This window comes from Cyrtonyx montezumae, unplaced genomic scaffold (genome assembly GCF_038088225.1).
Source record: "Cyrtonyx montezumae isolate F1298 unplaced genomic scaffold, pur_monq_1.0 scaffold_10, whole genome shotgun sequence".
Lineage (NCBI taxonomy): Eukaryota > Metazoa > Chordata > Aves > Galliformes > Odontophoridae > Cyrtonyx > Cyrtonyx montezumae.
In genome coordinates, this window is record NW_027071826.1 from 9,498,278 (window position 1) to 9,514,422 (window position 16,145).

The following is a 16,145-nucleotide window of genomic DNA, read 5'->3' on the forward strand; positions in this document are numbered from 1 at the left end:
ATTTTAGCCCATCACCTCATAATGGGGTATTTTTCACAGCTCTAAAGTCATCACTAAATCATTGGAGTTTTACAGCTTGTAGAAAAAAAATCCTGAACTTTCCCGTTTTTTGTTTTTTGGTTTTTATCTATAAAACTGAAAAAATATATCAACCAAACATCAGCTATAAGAAAAACAAAATAGGTGGATCACATGGCGCATCAGCAACAATGGAAGCTTGAACCTTCCCATTCCACAAGTACAGATTATACAACTCTCTGCCAGTGATGCAGGTCATAGTTGGAAGATGTGTCCTTTCAGACGTGAGCTATTTGCAAATCCGAAGCTCAGAACACTACGCAAGAAAATGACCCTTACGAATGATAATGCTGGTTTATCTCAGTAACCCTTAGACAGAGTCAAATTTTATCACTACGCATCACACTGCCAGCAATGGAGCGCGTGAACACCGGCATCGCAAAGAAGTTAAAAAGTCCTTGCAGAACTGGCAACCAAATTAAAAGCTTAGTTCCAAAGGACCGAAAACACGAACACCACACAGAGACAACAAACCCTGAATGGGTAGGTTAGTAAGCCACAGGGTTGGGATCCAGATTTGAACGTCACATCAAGTCTGGGGATGTTCGGATCCAGGATTTTGGTTCAGGTGCTCCTCTGTGAAATTTAGAACTTATTTGAACCCTAAGGAACTAATCCTAACTTGGAGAGAAAAGAAATAAAACAAATAAACACAGCCTAGTATCTACACTAAGATCATGAAATGGAAGACAGAAGCTGCAGTCTTGCCCACGAATTAGAAGAGAAATAGGAGTAGTCTGATCCTTTACATCTTGCGTATCTCTACTCTTCTAAATCTCAAGATGTCCCTGAATTGGCATTCCACAGTTTGTTTTTTTTCCCCACAACCTTCATTATCTGGTGCTTCTCAGCAAAGGCCTGGATTAAGAGGCAGGGAAGAACAATTAAGCCCTCCATATTTTGGTTTAAAGAAAAGGAAAGAAAGCAAACCTCAATAAGGAAATGCTCAGCCACACTACAGGCTGGCAGAACCAAGATCAATCCACTGTAAAATGGTATCATTCAGCCCTCCTGGTAAGAGGAGTGTCAAGAGACTTTGTTGGGCGTTTCTGAACCAAGAGAGGAGGACACACATTTGCTGCAGTTATTCACACGAACACGCTGTGCTGGCTTCCCACTCCACAGCCTGGGCAAAGGACAGCCAAGTTGGTAGCAACATATGGGCTGCCATCCACGTACAACCCCAAATCACGACAGCTTGTATGTTTAATTCTAGCCCTTACTGTCTTGATGTGGGCCTTTAAGGTACGTCCACTTGTTTTTCAGTTCCTTTAAAAGGCAAATGTATTAAGAGGAAAGCCTCACGACTGGAAGATGACACTACGGAACTGAAACCTGTCACTTTGCCTCAGCTCCAGGAGATTCCTTATGCAACTCCGAGCGAGTCACTTCACATCTCATCCTCAATTTCCTTTTTCCAGAAGAAGAATAATACTCGCTATAAGAAAGAGTTCGCTGATAGAGTGCTCACTACCCCGTACACGGCACAAAAAGCTACTCTCACACTGAATTCCAGAATTGATCATTTTTAGTGCAGCAGCTACAATTTCTAGGTCAGTCAAAATCCAGAGGTATTGACCGAATGGGATAGGAAGGGGTCCAGCTGTTTTCTATTACTTTTTGTTCCTTTTTATTTTTTTAAGAGTGAATTTGCATTTAACAAGCTGCCCATCTCCACGTTTGTGTAAAACACACAGATCTCCTAATTAGCTGAGTATGAGAAAGGACATGTCACAGGTGACATTCCAAGGCCTCCAGAAATGCTACACAATCTGCTCATTTTCCTGGTCACTAAGTGCTTTGTTTGCTATATGTAAGTCTCCAGACCTGAAAGATGGGAATCCAAAGTTTGCCCTTAGCCCAGATCCTTCTTTAGAAGGAGCAAGTTATATTTGCACCACTTGATCAGGTATAACTTGGGGGAAAAGGGTTTTGTTTCATCACTTCTACATTAAAGAAAAGAAAAAAAAGAAAGAAGATTTTGTATATATGTGTGCATGCATGTCTGTGTGTATATGTATGTACTTACAAAATAATAAGCACTTTAAAGAGAAAAAAACTGAGAGATCAGGTATGCAACCCAAGAGTTTTTCCCTCTCACCTATTTGTGTATTTTTGCATAGTTAAATCATAACAAGGCATCAATACTGCAGTAACACCTTTCATTCATCTGCACTTCAGGCAGCTTCTCCTGTCACTCCCTATATGCTTCTCTACACAGCACTGGTGTTTTGAAAACAGAACAGAAACAACAGAAACCCTGCACTGTTGGTGAAATGCCTGTCCCACGTGATGGAATACAGATACAAATAGGTGCTATCTTTTATACTTAAACTCAACAAGCCAAAATTGTGGCAGGCTGAGAAACGCAAGCAGTACAATCACAACCTTAACACTCATGGGCTCAACACTTCAATTGCAGCTAACAAAAAAATCGCTATTATCTCCACATTTGAGAAATTCACCAGGCACAAAAACAGGCACGTATCTCCAACTTTCCTTTCCTAAGGAGGTTAATCAATGGGAAAAGGAAATAAACTGTTATTTCATATTTACAGGAAAGCGAGCGTGTTACCCACGGCATTTTCTTATCCATCAAAATTATGCCACCCTTCCCATTTTCCTATTGCACATTCTCTTTGTGAAGAACATTTACAGTACAAGGCTGAAATCAACATTGCATATTGCAAGTCAGCAGTTGAAGGTGTGTCATGTAGACAGTAACTGAAACAAGACCCCTTTAATTAGATCAGAGGAGTAACGCAGACACCATCAATCATAATAATCTTAAAACTGGAACAGTTTCATCCTGTCTAGGATTTGAGACTTTGTAGGTAACAAATGCACACTCACTGTGCACAAAATGGGCAACATAAAGATTCTAACACACTGGCATCTCCCTTGAGAAAGCTGCAAGTGAAAGAGGCTCGTACATCACTTGGAGAGTCATCATTAAAGAATACCAACAAGAGACTTCAGCTGTGCGCTGCTAAGAGCTACTAAGCAGAGGGAAAAGAAGATTCTGCCGAAGAAATGCTGTTCGTAGTAACATAAATGCTTTGGAACCCCTTGCAACAATAGCACACCACACGGGATAGCCAAGGACTCTAGAGAACATGTGGGGGCAGGGCGTTGCTCTATCACTGAGTAGACTGACCCTGAAAACTTTGGACATCTGGGTCAGAAATACGTATTAAAAATACATATATATCTGATAAAGGGCATTTAAACAATGGAAGAAAACTCTAAATAATTTAAAGTGTTGAGTAAAGCACCAGGTATCTTTCTTTTCAATTTAGAGAATATACAGTGGCCTCGTTTTCACAAAATGCTACATACTCCTTGCTGGAAAGTAGAGGAAACAGATTTCTATGTACACAGTAAGAACTCTGCAGAGACAGCCTGTGAGTTCTGCGGAAAGAGGAGTGTTACAGTCAAGGCTTCAGGTATCCCACAGCAGGCGGTTATACGTTTGTGTAGCGAGATCCCGGATTTCACAGTACGCAGGGTTGTCAAACTGGAAATTCTCTGGCAGCTTCGTGTAGTTTTAAAAAGTAAGTGCAGTAGGCCTCCGTTTTATTAACTGTGATAAAAAGCACATATGCAAAAATATTTTTATATTGATAGCACATTACTGCATTATAAAAGCTGCCCAAGTGAAGCTGAAGATTCTGGCAGCTGGTGCTTTTGGCACTTGGGAGATGTGGAAAGCAGCATAGAGATCTGTGAAATAACAGCAGTGACTGATGTTTCTGCTACAGTGATCGGCATTAATACAGTTAGCAGTGCTCATATTTAAACTTCTCTCTGAAGTTTGAGTCAATATCCCGCTAAGAGGAGATGTTCAGATCTCTTAAAGCTACTAGTTTAGGCTGTGTGCAGTCTCAGGAAGACTTCCCTATTAGCATACACTTTTCACAAGTTTCAAAGTCCTCTTTCGGTCACAAAGGCTGGAAACTTTTTTTTTTCCCCTCCTCTTTTGGAGCCTGGATTTAAAAGCGCAGTTCTGTCACAGGAGTTGGAAACTGTAGTCACAAATCTGCAGAATATGCTGGGCCCTGCTTATACTAGAAATCTCCTCCAAGTCCCAGATCGAAACAGGATATAAACTGTTTTGAGATGGCCAAACGTTTTCATTTAAGATTGCAAGACATGCATTAGCAATGGGAGGAGAGTCCTTTGGACATTTCCACTTGGGAATCCTGTTTTCAGTAAAATTCTGTGATGCACAAACACAAAAGCTCAGCTGCCTACATTCACAATTATTAAAATGACATGAATTGAGCGAACCTTCGCCCTGAAGCGTAAGTGATGGGTTTGCTTACGCAGCCTGCATAAAACTGCAAGTGCCATTGAATTATATCTAGAGATATAGATGCAAGTATATCTATAGATATTTCTCCCTTGTGCAGAACGTCCTCCTTCTGTGCTAGAAATTAAATGCTAGCATGTGCCTCCATATTTTAGCTCGCACCTGTTGACAGCTATGTACCATAAAGGGAATACAGTACCTGGACAATGGAAGGCAAGAAAAGGAAGACAAGTTGCTACTGACGATCGTGATGGCCAGCAGCAGGCAGTATTCTAGCAGGTGCCTGGAAAACCCATGAAGACCACTTAGCATGCATTGTATATCCATAAATACTTCTTGCAGGCACTGTGTGTGAAGGCACAGCCAAAAAAGACAACAGCAAAGACAAGCTGAAATACAAAGGCATGAATTCAACTGCACCTTAGACAAAAAAAATTGTGACTTTGCCTCAAAGAAAGCAGAAAGCTGATACAACCTGACATCATAAAGACTAAGACACACCATCTTCTTTCGAGCCCACAAAGGCTTACCACAGCAGTGCAAGCCTGCTCTGCATAAGCAGTTCCTGGATTTTAAAAAGCACCACAGTCAGGTTATGTCACTAGACTTGCTTGTCACAGACTACTAAATAGAAGCAGATGAACGCAGCAGGTTGCAGTCAGCATGTTTCAGTGCTAGCAAATGCTTTCCACTAAAGTTCAGGCTGTTAGAATAAAGAAGCCCGTGCATTCCCTGTTAGAAAAGCTGTCATGAGCACATACATTCACAGCTCCACAGAGTTCCCTGGATGAGTCTGTTTAAAGTGATGCCACCTTATGACCGCAGGCATTAGAGGAAAAATGTCGCCCTCCTTCATGCTGGCCATGGAGACTGTTGAGTCCAAGCTCCATAGGAGCACTGAGCATAACGTTTTGGCCCCTGTGTAAAGTGGATTCTGCCACAGCCAAGTCACAGAAGCTCCCAAAGCCAAAGGAATGGATTCTGGCTCACATTTTGAACATCACAAGGTGCCTAGGGGCTTTGAAGTCAAGGCTAAACATTATGCCTGACGTCCAATTAAACTACTACTTCAGATATCAGAATTAATCTGAATAAAAAGCTATGGTTTATAAGCAGCACAGCACATCTAAGGCACATGTATGCATGCAAGCCACCATCACTGTATTAAGACATGGCCGATTTGTCCTTAAGAAGCAATGGCTGCTAGTACAGAACAAACATATAGGCTTTTTCAGCACTAATCCTCCTCCCCAATACTGAAAACACTATATACTGCTGACAGCATAATTTGCAACATATATAGCTTGATTGGAAAGCATGGGGCAGAACTTTAAAAACTGTACAGGATTCCGTTTAGAACTCCAAAGTTCAACAAATGCCCTATTTTAGGGTGAAAACAATTATAAATCTGATAATGATGCACAGCATCCATGAGTGATTTTTCCTTAATTTTGAAATAGTGTCATTAATTACGACATATTGTAGGTTTACATTTCTAAAGAGAAATAACAGAATTGAATAGTTTTTTTTCCTATCACAAGTGATAACCAGTGTTTGATTTCTTCTGTTTTTCTTCCAAGAAATATCAGTCTTTCAACAGTTTTAAAATAAAATGTTTTCTGTAACAATAGAACTTTAAATAAAAATATGATTTTGATTCAGATACTTTTGAGAAGACGTGGATACTTTTCCAACATCTTCTTACAAAGTAATTATTAAAACAGAGACCAGATGAGGCCTTAAAAAGACAATATACTATATTTCAGACAAGATTGCACCTCAGTTTTTTCAAATAATATAATCGCAACATTACTTCATTTCTTCTTTTAACATGCTGACAATTTCCAGCTAGCCCACATGTGAACGTATTTTTTGTATTCTAGCTTAAAGAAATAAAAGTCAGTAATTTATTCAGCACATACTGTATATGTCTTTTCACCTCCAATGGACTAGATCATTAATAAGTTAAAAAAACAAAACAAAACAAAAATCCTCTCTGACCGTAATCATTATCCTCACGAGGGATAAGTGATTCTTCAGAGTGTAAGTGTCGCTAGTTCTATTAAAAAATACACCATGGTATGATTTCTTAATGTGTTGCTACTTTCTCATTTGGACCCTATGCAGTTATGCCTTCAAACTCTTCCATCTGTTCCACAAGGTGGTTCTGTGAGCTTTAGGACCTCTGATTGAAGACAAACTGATATAAAACCCCCAAACGGAGTTGTCTTCTGTTTAATCTGCCTCCCCGACCATACGTCAGGGGTCTGGTAGATCCGATGTATCCACTATGACTTTAATAAAAATAGTATCATCTTTAATATACGTTCCATTCTCTAGAACAGTTTGAGCCACAAAGACCGGGCAGCCAGACGCAATGTTCATTTCTCCAGTTGGCTTCTTGAAGCTGCTGCTGTTTGGGTCTGGTTTGAAAGCATCTCCTAAGTGGCGCCGAGAAGGACCCTGATCCATCAGCATGAGAGTCACTTTCTGTTTAAATGGCCAAGGAAGCAACGCATCATATTCTCCACGCATTATGACAAAAAACAGCGACAAGTGCGTCCCCTTTCCCATGCCATCTCCATTAAGGTAAACTCTGGCACACATCTTGTAGCCAAAGTATCCAGTGTAAAAGGGTTGGCTGTACAAGGACAGAGTCTTCCCCATGACTGCCTCTTGCTTCCGACGTTTATAATCTCGAATTTTCCAAATCAACACTCCATTGTAACTAGCAGTTTCTAGAACTTGGAATCGGAGGTCCATGTCAGCCAGCCGAATATCATGAACACTCAGCATCTGATCGTGCCTGCTGAGCTGTGTCTCTAGCATGCCTGTCAGAGAATGGAGAGGACGAGGGGTAAGAAAATAGGCTACTCTAAAGACTGTAAAAAAAAAAATCGTTCCCCAATACTGTTAGTGTACGTGCAAACAATTTCTTCTCCAAGAACCAAACCACATTCAGTCACCTCTGAAACACCTTCCTCAGCCAACAGATTGCCAGCTAGAAACTGGGTTAATTAGGATTTTTACATTTGAGGGTGTTAATGATGCATTCAGCATGAGTCAGATATTCAAATCATCTAAAATTCTGTCTGGACAGTGAGCAACAGAGCCTTCTGTATTTTGAGAACATACTTGGTAGCATAATCTGTAGCTCATAAGCCTTGGAAGGACTCACAGTTCCTACATAATCCCTCTGAAATTCAAAGGGAATATCACCCACCAATTACTCAACATATTCTTCTCATGTACTACTTCTCTAAGAAGTATAGTAGCTGCCTTGTCTACAGTTCACAACAACAGAACTGAAAATTCAAGCTTAGCTCTCTGCTTTATACAGTCACTTACTTGGGAGGGAAGGCTGTCCCTTTTTCCCTTGAATTAGAAGTAATGTGTTACACTTTGCACACTGTCAAAATTGATCAACATAATACTGAGAAGCAGGTTTCTTTTATACACACCTATTTAAATGTTAAGTTCTTTGGTGTTATTATTTAAACCCTTATATATGATCTATACTATTCAGCAAGTATGACAACAACCTTAATACTCAATCACATCTCATAGTAATTCTTTAGATCAAATAACTCTGTAACAGATAGCAGAGGAGGTCAACTAATGTTCACCTACACATGAATGAGAACAAATAATAGAAAATGACTTCTTGATACACTGAGACTGCATTTAGAGAAGATGCTGAAAGCTACTGGCTTTCAAAGATCAGCTGAAGAAGACTTCATAATGAACTAAAATTGCAATCAAGACTAGAATCAAGAAAACAAAAATAGAAGATAAGAATTTAGCCTAAAAATCAGTTGAAGCAACTGCATTATTTCATATACATGAAACAGATCAATCAGAACTACTGATGCTTCCACAGGAAAATGATAATGAAATTGGCACTCAAAGGATATCATATTTCCTTTCATAGCACTACTGAGTCCTTCAGTCCACTGTGCTTACACTTACTTGTATTTCGAGCTCCTTGCCCCGCAGTTTTGTCAACGCTTTCCAGCTCAGTCACTCTGTTCTGGAGGGATTCTACGCTGCTCTTCATGCTGTCAGCCTCCTCCCAGTTCTGTCGGAAGGGACGGATTTCCTTGTCCAGTTCTTTCAGTTTCTCTGCTTGACTGTCTATCACTCGCTTTATGAAACAGTAAGTCAGAGTTACAAGAAAAAACTCCAAATAACAAAAAGACAATTTATGCAGAATAAAAAGGTATATTCATAATAGCATTTATTTCCCCATATAAACAAGTTTCACCTACATCAAATATTGAAATATTACAAAAAAATTTGAGCACTATCAGAATTATCAACACAAATATTTAAAAACAGGACTGTTTGAGTGCCTTTCTCTACAGATGTTTTTAAAAAGCCTTTCAATGCAAGAACAATATTCTGAATGCCTCTAAACTGGAATTACAGGCCAGTATTTGGTGGGCATTTTAGAGTACTTAAGCAACATAGTATGGGCACAACTTACCATGGTGTGAATCAAGTGACTGCTAGCATGCATGCCTTTATCACTGGGCAAAAGCAAATTAACTCACCCCTCAGGAAAGCCATCAGCTCTATTGCACTCCACATGGAGCAGAGTATGAATACATGTAGACACAGGGGCATTAGCAAACTGCAAGTTCTATTTATCAGTTACCAATGCCTAAGTTATGTTGTGCCCATATCATTAGGAGCAGACAGAGCTTGTATGGCTGACTCCCTTAAGCACTTCTGAAGTTCCCACCCTTACTTCCTAAATTGAATAAACCACACACCCTGAAGGTGCTTGCTTATTGAGTTCAATGGTTGTTTTTTGTGGGTCTTTTTGTTTGCTTGTTTAAGAAAACAAAGGGAAAAAAACCAGCTGATTTTAGAAAGTCATGATATACAATACAATGTTATAGATATTACATATATTATTTATATATATTTATATATACAAAGACTAGTATTCCCCGAAATAGGAATATTGCAAGCACCTCAGTATATTTTAAGGGACAACATACTCCCCAGTCTACCTCAAACCTGACATAAAACATACATAGTACTTTATGTTGTCACAGCTAATTTTGACTAGCAGGAATTTTAGCCAGAACCCCATATACAGTTGTAAAGTTCAAATGGTAACAAATACTTGAATCAAGAAACTACTTTTGCTACCACCTACAGTTAAATTCCAAGCCTAACTTAACAGTTGATTATTATACAGTGCCAACATGTGTAAAAATGAATTTTCACTTTTTTAAAAAATTATGTCTGAGTATAAAACGAGAAAGTAAAATTAGTTTGTATTTGTGTTCTTTTTAGCCATGTGGATTCAATGTTCCCCACTGACGGGGAAAACCCTTCTGCCTCATGAAACCTCCAACTCCCCTTTTAGGCATTTGCTTTTCAACCATGTTGTTTCAGTTATATTGGAAGTCTGCAATGATTAATTGATGGCTGCCAGCGTGACAGGCCAGCTAGCAAAATCATAAGTTCATAAGCTCATAAGTTCATAAGGTTGGAAAGGACCTATAAGATCATCTAGTCCAACCATCCTCCTATCACTATCTCTACCCAACTACTAAATTAAATCCTTTAGCAATCATGTTCTTCTTGGAGTGTTTTATTCTGCTGTGGCCTAAAACCCTTAAGTAACCCAACATATTTCAAGCTTAACCATTTATTTCTGTGTTGGTGTTTTAAAACAAGCTTTATATAAATCACTTGCAAAATTTGAACTTTGTCATGGAAAGCTGTGTCCTGAATCATAAATCAATGGCTATGGTTCCATTAAATAGATCAAGCAACTTTCCTGGACATACTAATCATTAACTACCAACACAGTCACATCCTTCCTCTTGGACTGACAATCATCAGAAAATAAACTGGGAAACAGCTGTTTGCTACACATACAAAAGGAAACACTCAATGGAATGGCATGAATGAACACCTTGAGACCAGAGCCACAGGACTTGCCATTAGTACATAGTTAACAAGTAGAAGTAAATGTTAAGATGTGCCTATGTCTGATGTTTTCCCTGTACTCACACATGAACTCTCCAAGGCAAGGACAATAACATGCTTATGGATATATATAGTGCCTCATACAGAGATGCTCTCATTTCTGACTGGGCCCTCTTAACATTAACACAGTACCAAACAAAATAAGTAAATACATTCTTTGACAAACAGGGAAAGTTTCAAAGGTGCTGAAGAGCTGTAAGCTGTTTTCCTGTGAGGAGAATGTTTTTCAGAAGCTACTATCAGGGACCAACTTCTCTCCACCAATTTGTGTGCAATGTTCTGCCTTTGTCAACGTACAACCAATTTAGAGCTTAAGCTTCTCGTTGACAAATGTGTAGCCTTTTATCTCCTCCACCTCTTCATGTGAATTCAAAAGATACAGAATAATCACAAAAAACTTGCATTCTGCTTTTGTTTTCTTTTTAAAAAGCAGAGGGATCTCTTTATCTTTACCCAATAAGGATACAGTCTCCCTCATGCTGGGAGATACTGATGTACTAAATCTGAATTTAGTGCAGCAGTGGAGAATCTCACTCTAATTATGCCATTAGAAAGCGCACAGATGTCTCACACTGTACTCATAAATTTTCAAGTAGATATCAATTTTCTGAACGAACTTTTTATTCCAGCAACTGACCTCTCCAGATCATTAATCTAGAATTATACACCTGAAAAACTCTTCAGGGCTCTTCCAGATGTTGATTTTCATCTAGGTTTTTTGTTTGCATTTTTAATACACTATTTCAGAATTTTAGCACTACTGTTTTTGAAATAATTCCACAAATTTCCTGATAAAATTTGACAAAAACCATATTCACAGTTCTCTCTCAGGTGTTCCTAACAGACACAAGTGATAGAGCAAAATTGGACAGCCAGAAAACACACCAGAGAAGGAATAACAAGTACAACTTTGACTGGAGAAACAAACTGCACATCCTCCCTTATTTGATGAAATGTGTTACCTATTTAATAATTCCATACTCATAAGATTTGTTATGTCTTTTGCCTTACATATTTCATGTCCACACTCAGCTTAAGGCTTGGCTCACTATTATGTCTCCACATATTCATAAAAATGACTAGATAACGGGATGTGAAAGTTCCTTCCTACAAAACAGTTGATCATATGCCCTCTCTTGGTAAAGCTACGGGAACTAGCAATCAGTCATCAAGAATCGTGAAAAACTACGCCATGTTTTCTCCATTTTCCCTCTCAACACTGATTATTGAGATAGCACAAGTAAAAACACAGGCTTACAAGTTAACTTACCTTCAGGCAGATTCAATTGACAATAGCAATACACATATGAATTAGCTTTCTGGTGTCAGAATGCAATACTGTAAGCATGCAGCCACATCCCAAACTATCATCAGACCAAGCAACAATGACTAAGGAAGGCTACGCTGGTTACCATGTAAGCAGAACATAAAGTGCTGTAAGGATCTCTGCCTGCTGCTGCTGCTGAACTTAAGCAATAGTTTGGAGACTTACATCATGAGCATTGTAACATCTTTAGATCAAAATGAGAAGTGAATAGAAAATGAAAGAAATACTTTTATTTAATTTCCTTTAAAGTGGATGCTAAAATGGATATCTGATATTGTGGCAGAAGATATACTAGGGCAATATGTGGGCAATGCCTTCCCAACAGCTTGTTAAGCATCTCCTGATGTTTCCATCAGTTGTGGTCCACATCATGTACACTAACACAGTTTCCCAGCACCCACATTCCAGGCTAGGTCCAAATGCAGAGTGTTTCAGTTTGGACCAAGCACCATGCTAATGCATCCAGAGGACTTCTACTTAGACAACAGTTTGTGGGCACAGAAAAAGAAGCTCAGACCTACTGGCAAAGGAATATACAGATACATTTTCCTCAAAAGGCTCAAAGGATAACAAAAAGTACTGATTTTTAAAAAGTGCATTCAAATGCATCGCGCTATGTTGGGATTACTTCCACATCAGATTGACCTCACTCATTAATTAATTGCTTTTAAGATACCAGCATGTAGTAAAGAAATTTAATTAAATTTATTGAACATATGACAATTTTAAAATGCTAATCTTATTTAGTTTGACACTAGTTACGTCTGCTCTTCAGATAATATCTGAAACTTTGTGTCTTTAATCAATCTCCTTTTTAAAATGGGGCTTTCTGTTTTAACCCAGCCTAGGCAACTGCTGTGTTCTAGTGAAGTTTCTTATTCCAACAAACATAACAAGCCAGCTGCTGACCAGAATAAAATAAAATCAGAAAAACTTTACAATAAGCTAAACTCTACCCCCTTTTACTTACAACACCTCACTTCACAAGTGTAAACGTGCAGTACAGAAGCTACTACCATTTCTGCTTTAACGGGGAGATTCTAAATTTCTTACCTGTAAATGAAGTATTTTAGATTCATTATTCCGTAGCATTTCCTTCTGTCTTTCAATTTCTATTTCAAAGCTACAAATCTGATTATGTAAAGTTTGTATACTCTTGTTCTTTTCCAAACTTTCATTCTGGAGCAAGGCCACCTGGAAAAAATTCTACAATTACTCCTGCCAGAGTTTAGTAAAAGTACCTATAATTTCATTTGTTGTAAACTACCTTACACCCATGAAAGAATGAGATCCTAAGAAAATCTCTCTCTCCATGTCTTTAAAACAAACAAATAAATAAACAAACAAATCAAAACAACAACAACAAAAAAAAAATACCAACAAAACAACTTTCTGATAGCTACTTCTCCGCTTTCACAGAGTGGTAATGGTACAACTTTGGATGATAAAAAGTACAGATGAGATACGGAAACAGCAACAGAACTTGTCTAAGCATAATTTTTCCTTTATTTAGGTTGTAACACTACTACCACCTTGTTAGAGCAATAACCATTGACTTGGCTGTGGCTTGGAGGTTGGAGGAAAACACCCTGAGCCCTGCACAGACACTGCCAATTAAGAAAGCATTAATCTTCCCCATCCATTCCTATCTATTCCGATTTGTAGAAAATTCAGTTAAAAATTTGTCTGAATGGGATTGGTTTGGCTTCACAGAATGTGACGATGATGAAAACTCCCAAGACAAGTGAGTACAGAAAGGATTTGTGCATCTGAAGGGAAATCCAATGTGTCTACTAGTAAAGCTAGTAGCTACAGAAACAGACTGCAGATTATATTCTCTCTCTGTATTGACATTTTTATGAATTCACTCATTAGTGACTCATTCTGATTTTAAAACATGAGCCCTCATAGAAGAATATCATACATTATATCTCCTTGGAAATGAAAGTAATACAGTTAGATATTCTGTTACTGCAGACAAACACTATTTTCTGTTCTGTTCATTAATGTGGTTTGGAGAAGGGCAATGGTGCGTTCCTTTTTTTTTTTTCTCAAATCTCCTTTTCCTTAGGCAAGATTATTAAGAAACAAAAATGTAGAAAATCAACTAACAACCCAAAATAACATTTGGATAAAATTTGGATACATCCTGACTAGTTCCACAGTTAGATCTTTATGTGGATAGGAAGCAGTACCATTTTTGACCCACTAAAATCTTCTGATAAATATTCCACATTACATCACTAACTTGGATGCTTCCATGTTCTCAGGATCTAACTCCCTCAGCACATACACAAGTTTTTACCTCTGATGTGGACTCCTCTGTAGAATTCCACTACTTTAACCAGAAACTGCTGGATTACTTACCTGTCACTACACTCCTAGGCTCAAGAAGCTATTTTATAAAGGTAAATAATTTTGATCTAAACTGTACAAAATAGACAGTCAGAGCCCACAGGCATTCAGCACGTTCACTGAAATGGGGTCTAGAAATAGAGATACCATATTTCCTATTATGTGTTCACCTACTTTTCAATATAACACAGCAATTATTTATATGAACACACTTGTATACAACTTGTATATATAGAACTCTAGCGGAAGAGGTTCAGAAGAAATGAGACAAAGCTATATTTGCCAGTACAGAGAGAGAAACAATCCTGAGGCTAAAGTAATGCATTCCTAGGTACCAGACAAAATTTCCAACAAGTGCAAATTTGAACCAGTACACCTGCCTCCCACATAGTTCAGATCTGCTGGGTTGCCACTGAATTTCTGCATCCTCCCTTTCCTCAGTGAATCAGAATTCTTTAGTTAATTGTGATCCTTACATTCCTCATCTCTCACTGTTTCCTCCCCAGGCCTCCCAGTCATCAGGCAGTTATACTCTGTGTCACTAGCTTTACATTTCCATTTTTGTACAAGTTATAGTACGTGGGCTTGTCTTGTGCTGAAATTTTCCACACACTTTTAAAGATCATAAGAAAAATAGCATTATGACTTGCACTCTTTAATCATACAGAGCTGTCAGAGCTAACGCAGTAATTGCAGTTTGGTGGCAATTTGTGAACAAAAAGCCTTTAATACCAAGGAAATACAGTTTCCTAAGTACATTTGGCATAATCTTTGTAACTTAGGACTAATTAAATTAAAAACAGGGTAAAGGAAACACAGCATACATTTACAAACTGCATCAACAGCTAACCTCCTTTACTGTGCCATATTTGCAATACCTTGAGGAAAAAGCGTGTTCTTATTCATCAGTTTTTCAAATAAAGCCATTCTTTCAGTTATTGCTTACTAAAAAAGAATGGAAGAAATCTTCTTACACCACGAAGAATGGGATTAGAATAGACAGGTCCCATATTTAAGTCACACATTAAAAAAAACAAAGAACGGTTTCTACCACAATTTCTTAAGAATGGGACGAAGCCAGAGAATCATGTTAAAATCCATAAATCCAATTGAAATTCATTATGCTTCCAACTCCAACACCACAGAACCTGTGTGAGTTAGGTCTTCAAGTCTGTCCCATCACAGCGACCAAAACACCGAGTTTTAATTTGTCCCACAATGTTTTGATCCAAGAATTTAAATCTGATCTGCTTTTAATTACTTTTTGCTAATAACACCATTCAAATACCAAACTCATAACTCAGCACAAGCTCTGTGGCTCTAAAGACTTTCAGCTTGCATGCCCTCATATCACTGTTATACAATATGGTGACTAGGAGTAGGCAATTTCTTCTTTCCTCTCCATACATTTCACAGCAAGCATCCCCAACAAAACACTGACCCCTAGAAACCAGTGACAAGATTTTAACAGGGTCAAGATTTATGTGACATTCACCAGCCAAGCTAACTTTGCACTGTGTTTCTTCAGTGAAATTTTCAATATTTTTCTCAAAGAGAACAACGAAGCTACAAATCATTTTAGTACTCCTTGCTAGAAAAGTCACAGACATATGATATGTGGTTATTCTGGTAAGTTGGCACTCTCCTGAGATTTCCAGTGATTCAATTCTTTATTATGAATAGGAAGAAGTCTACGAAGCAGGAAGTGAAAAAGTATAAAAAAAGAAAAAGAACAACAACAACAAAGAACAACACCCACAATGATAAGTAGAGTAGTTATGTCCTAAATGAAAGGTTTTTGTTATTTTTTAAAAATGAGAACATTAAAACTATAGTAAAGTATGTACTGTCTCTAAAAGAGACAAAACTGCTAGGGGTTTTTTAAATGATGAAACACCTCTCAGGACAAAAGGCAAAAAATGATCTATTCTGGAAGTCACAGGGAACACTTTTTCTTTCCAATGATATAAAACAAATGGTATAGTTTTAATCAAACCAATGAAAAAAAGAACTAAAGATATGAATTTGTATCTGTTGAAACCAAAAACCATGTAGTTCCTATAT

At 38.1% G+C, this 16,145-nt stretch overlaps 1 protein-coding gene across 7 annotated transcripts in view; it reads right to left on the reverse strand.

Moving 5' to 3' along the window:
* Window positions 1-4,816: 4,816 nt before the first annotated feature.
* The window catches only part of TRAF3 (TNF receptor associated factor 3), a 62,601-nt gene continuing 51,272 nt past the window's right edge, over window positions 4,817-16,145 (reverse strand). For all 7 annotated transcript variants that reach the window (XM_065750183.1, XM_065750193.1, XM_065750178.1 and 4 more), the window contains 3 exons: window positions 12,780-12,920; window positions 8,360-8,534; window positions 4,817-7,221 (listed from right to left, as the gene is read on the reverse strand). In XM_065750183.1, coding sequence (XP_065606255.1) covers window positions 6,650-7,221; window positions 8,360-8,534; window positions 12,780-12,920 — 888 coding nt within the window. In that variant the 3' untranslated portion in view covers window positions 4,817-6,649. The remainder of the gene's footprint in view (window positions 7,222-8,359; window positions 8,535-12,779; window positions 12,921-16,145) is intronic.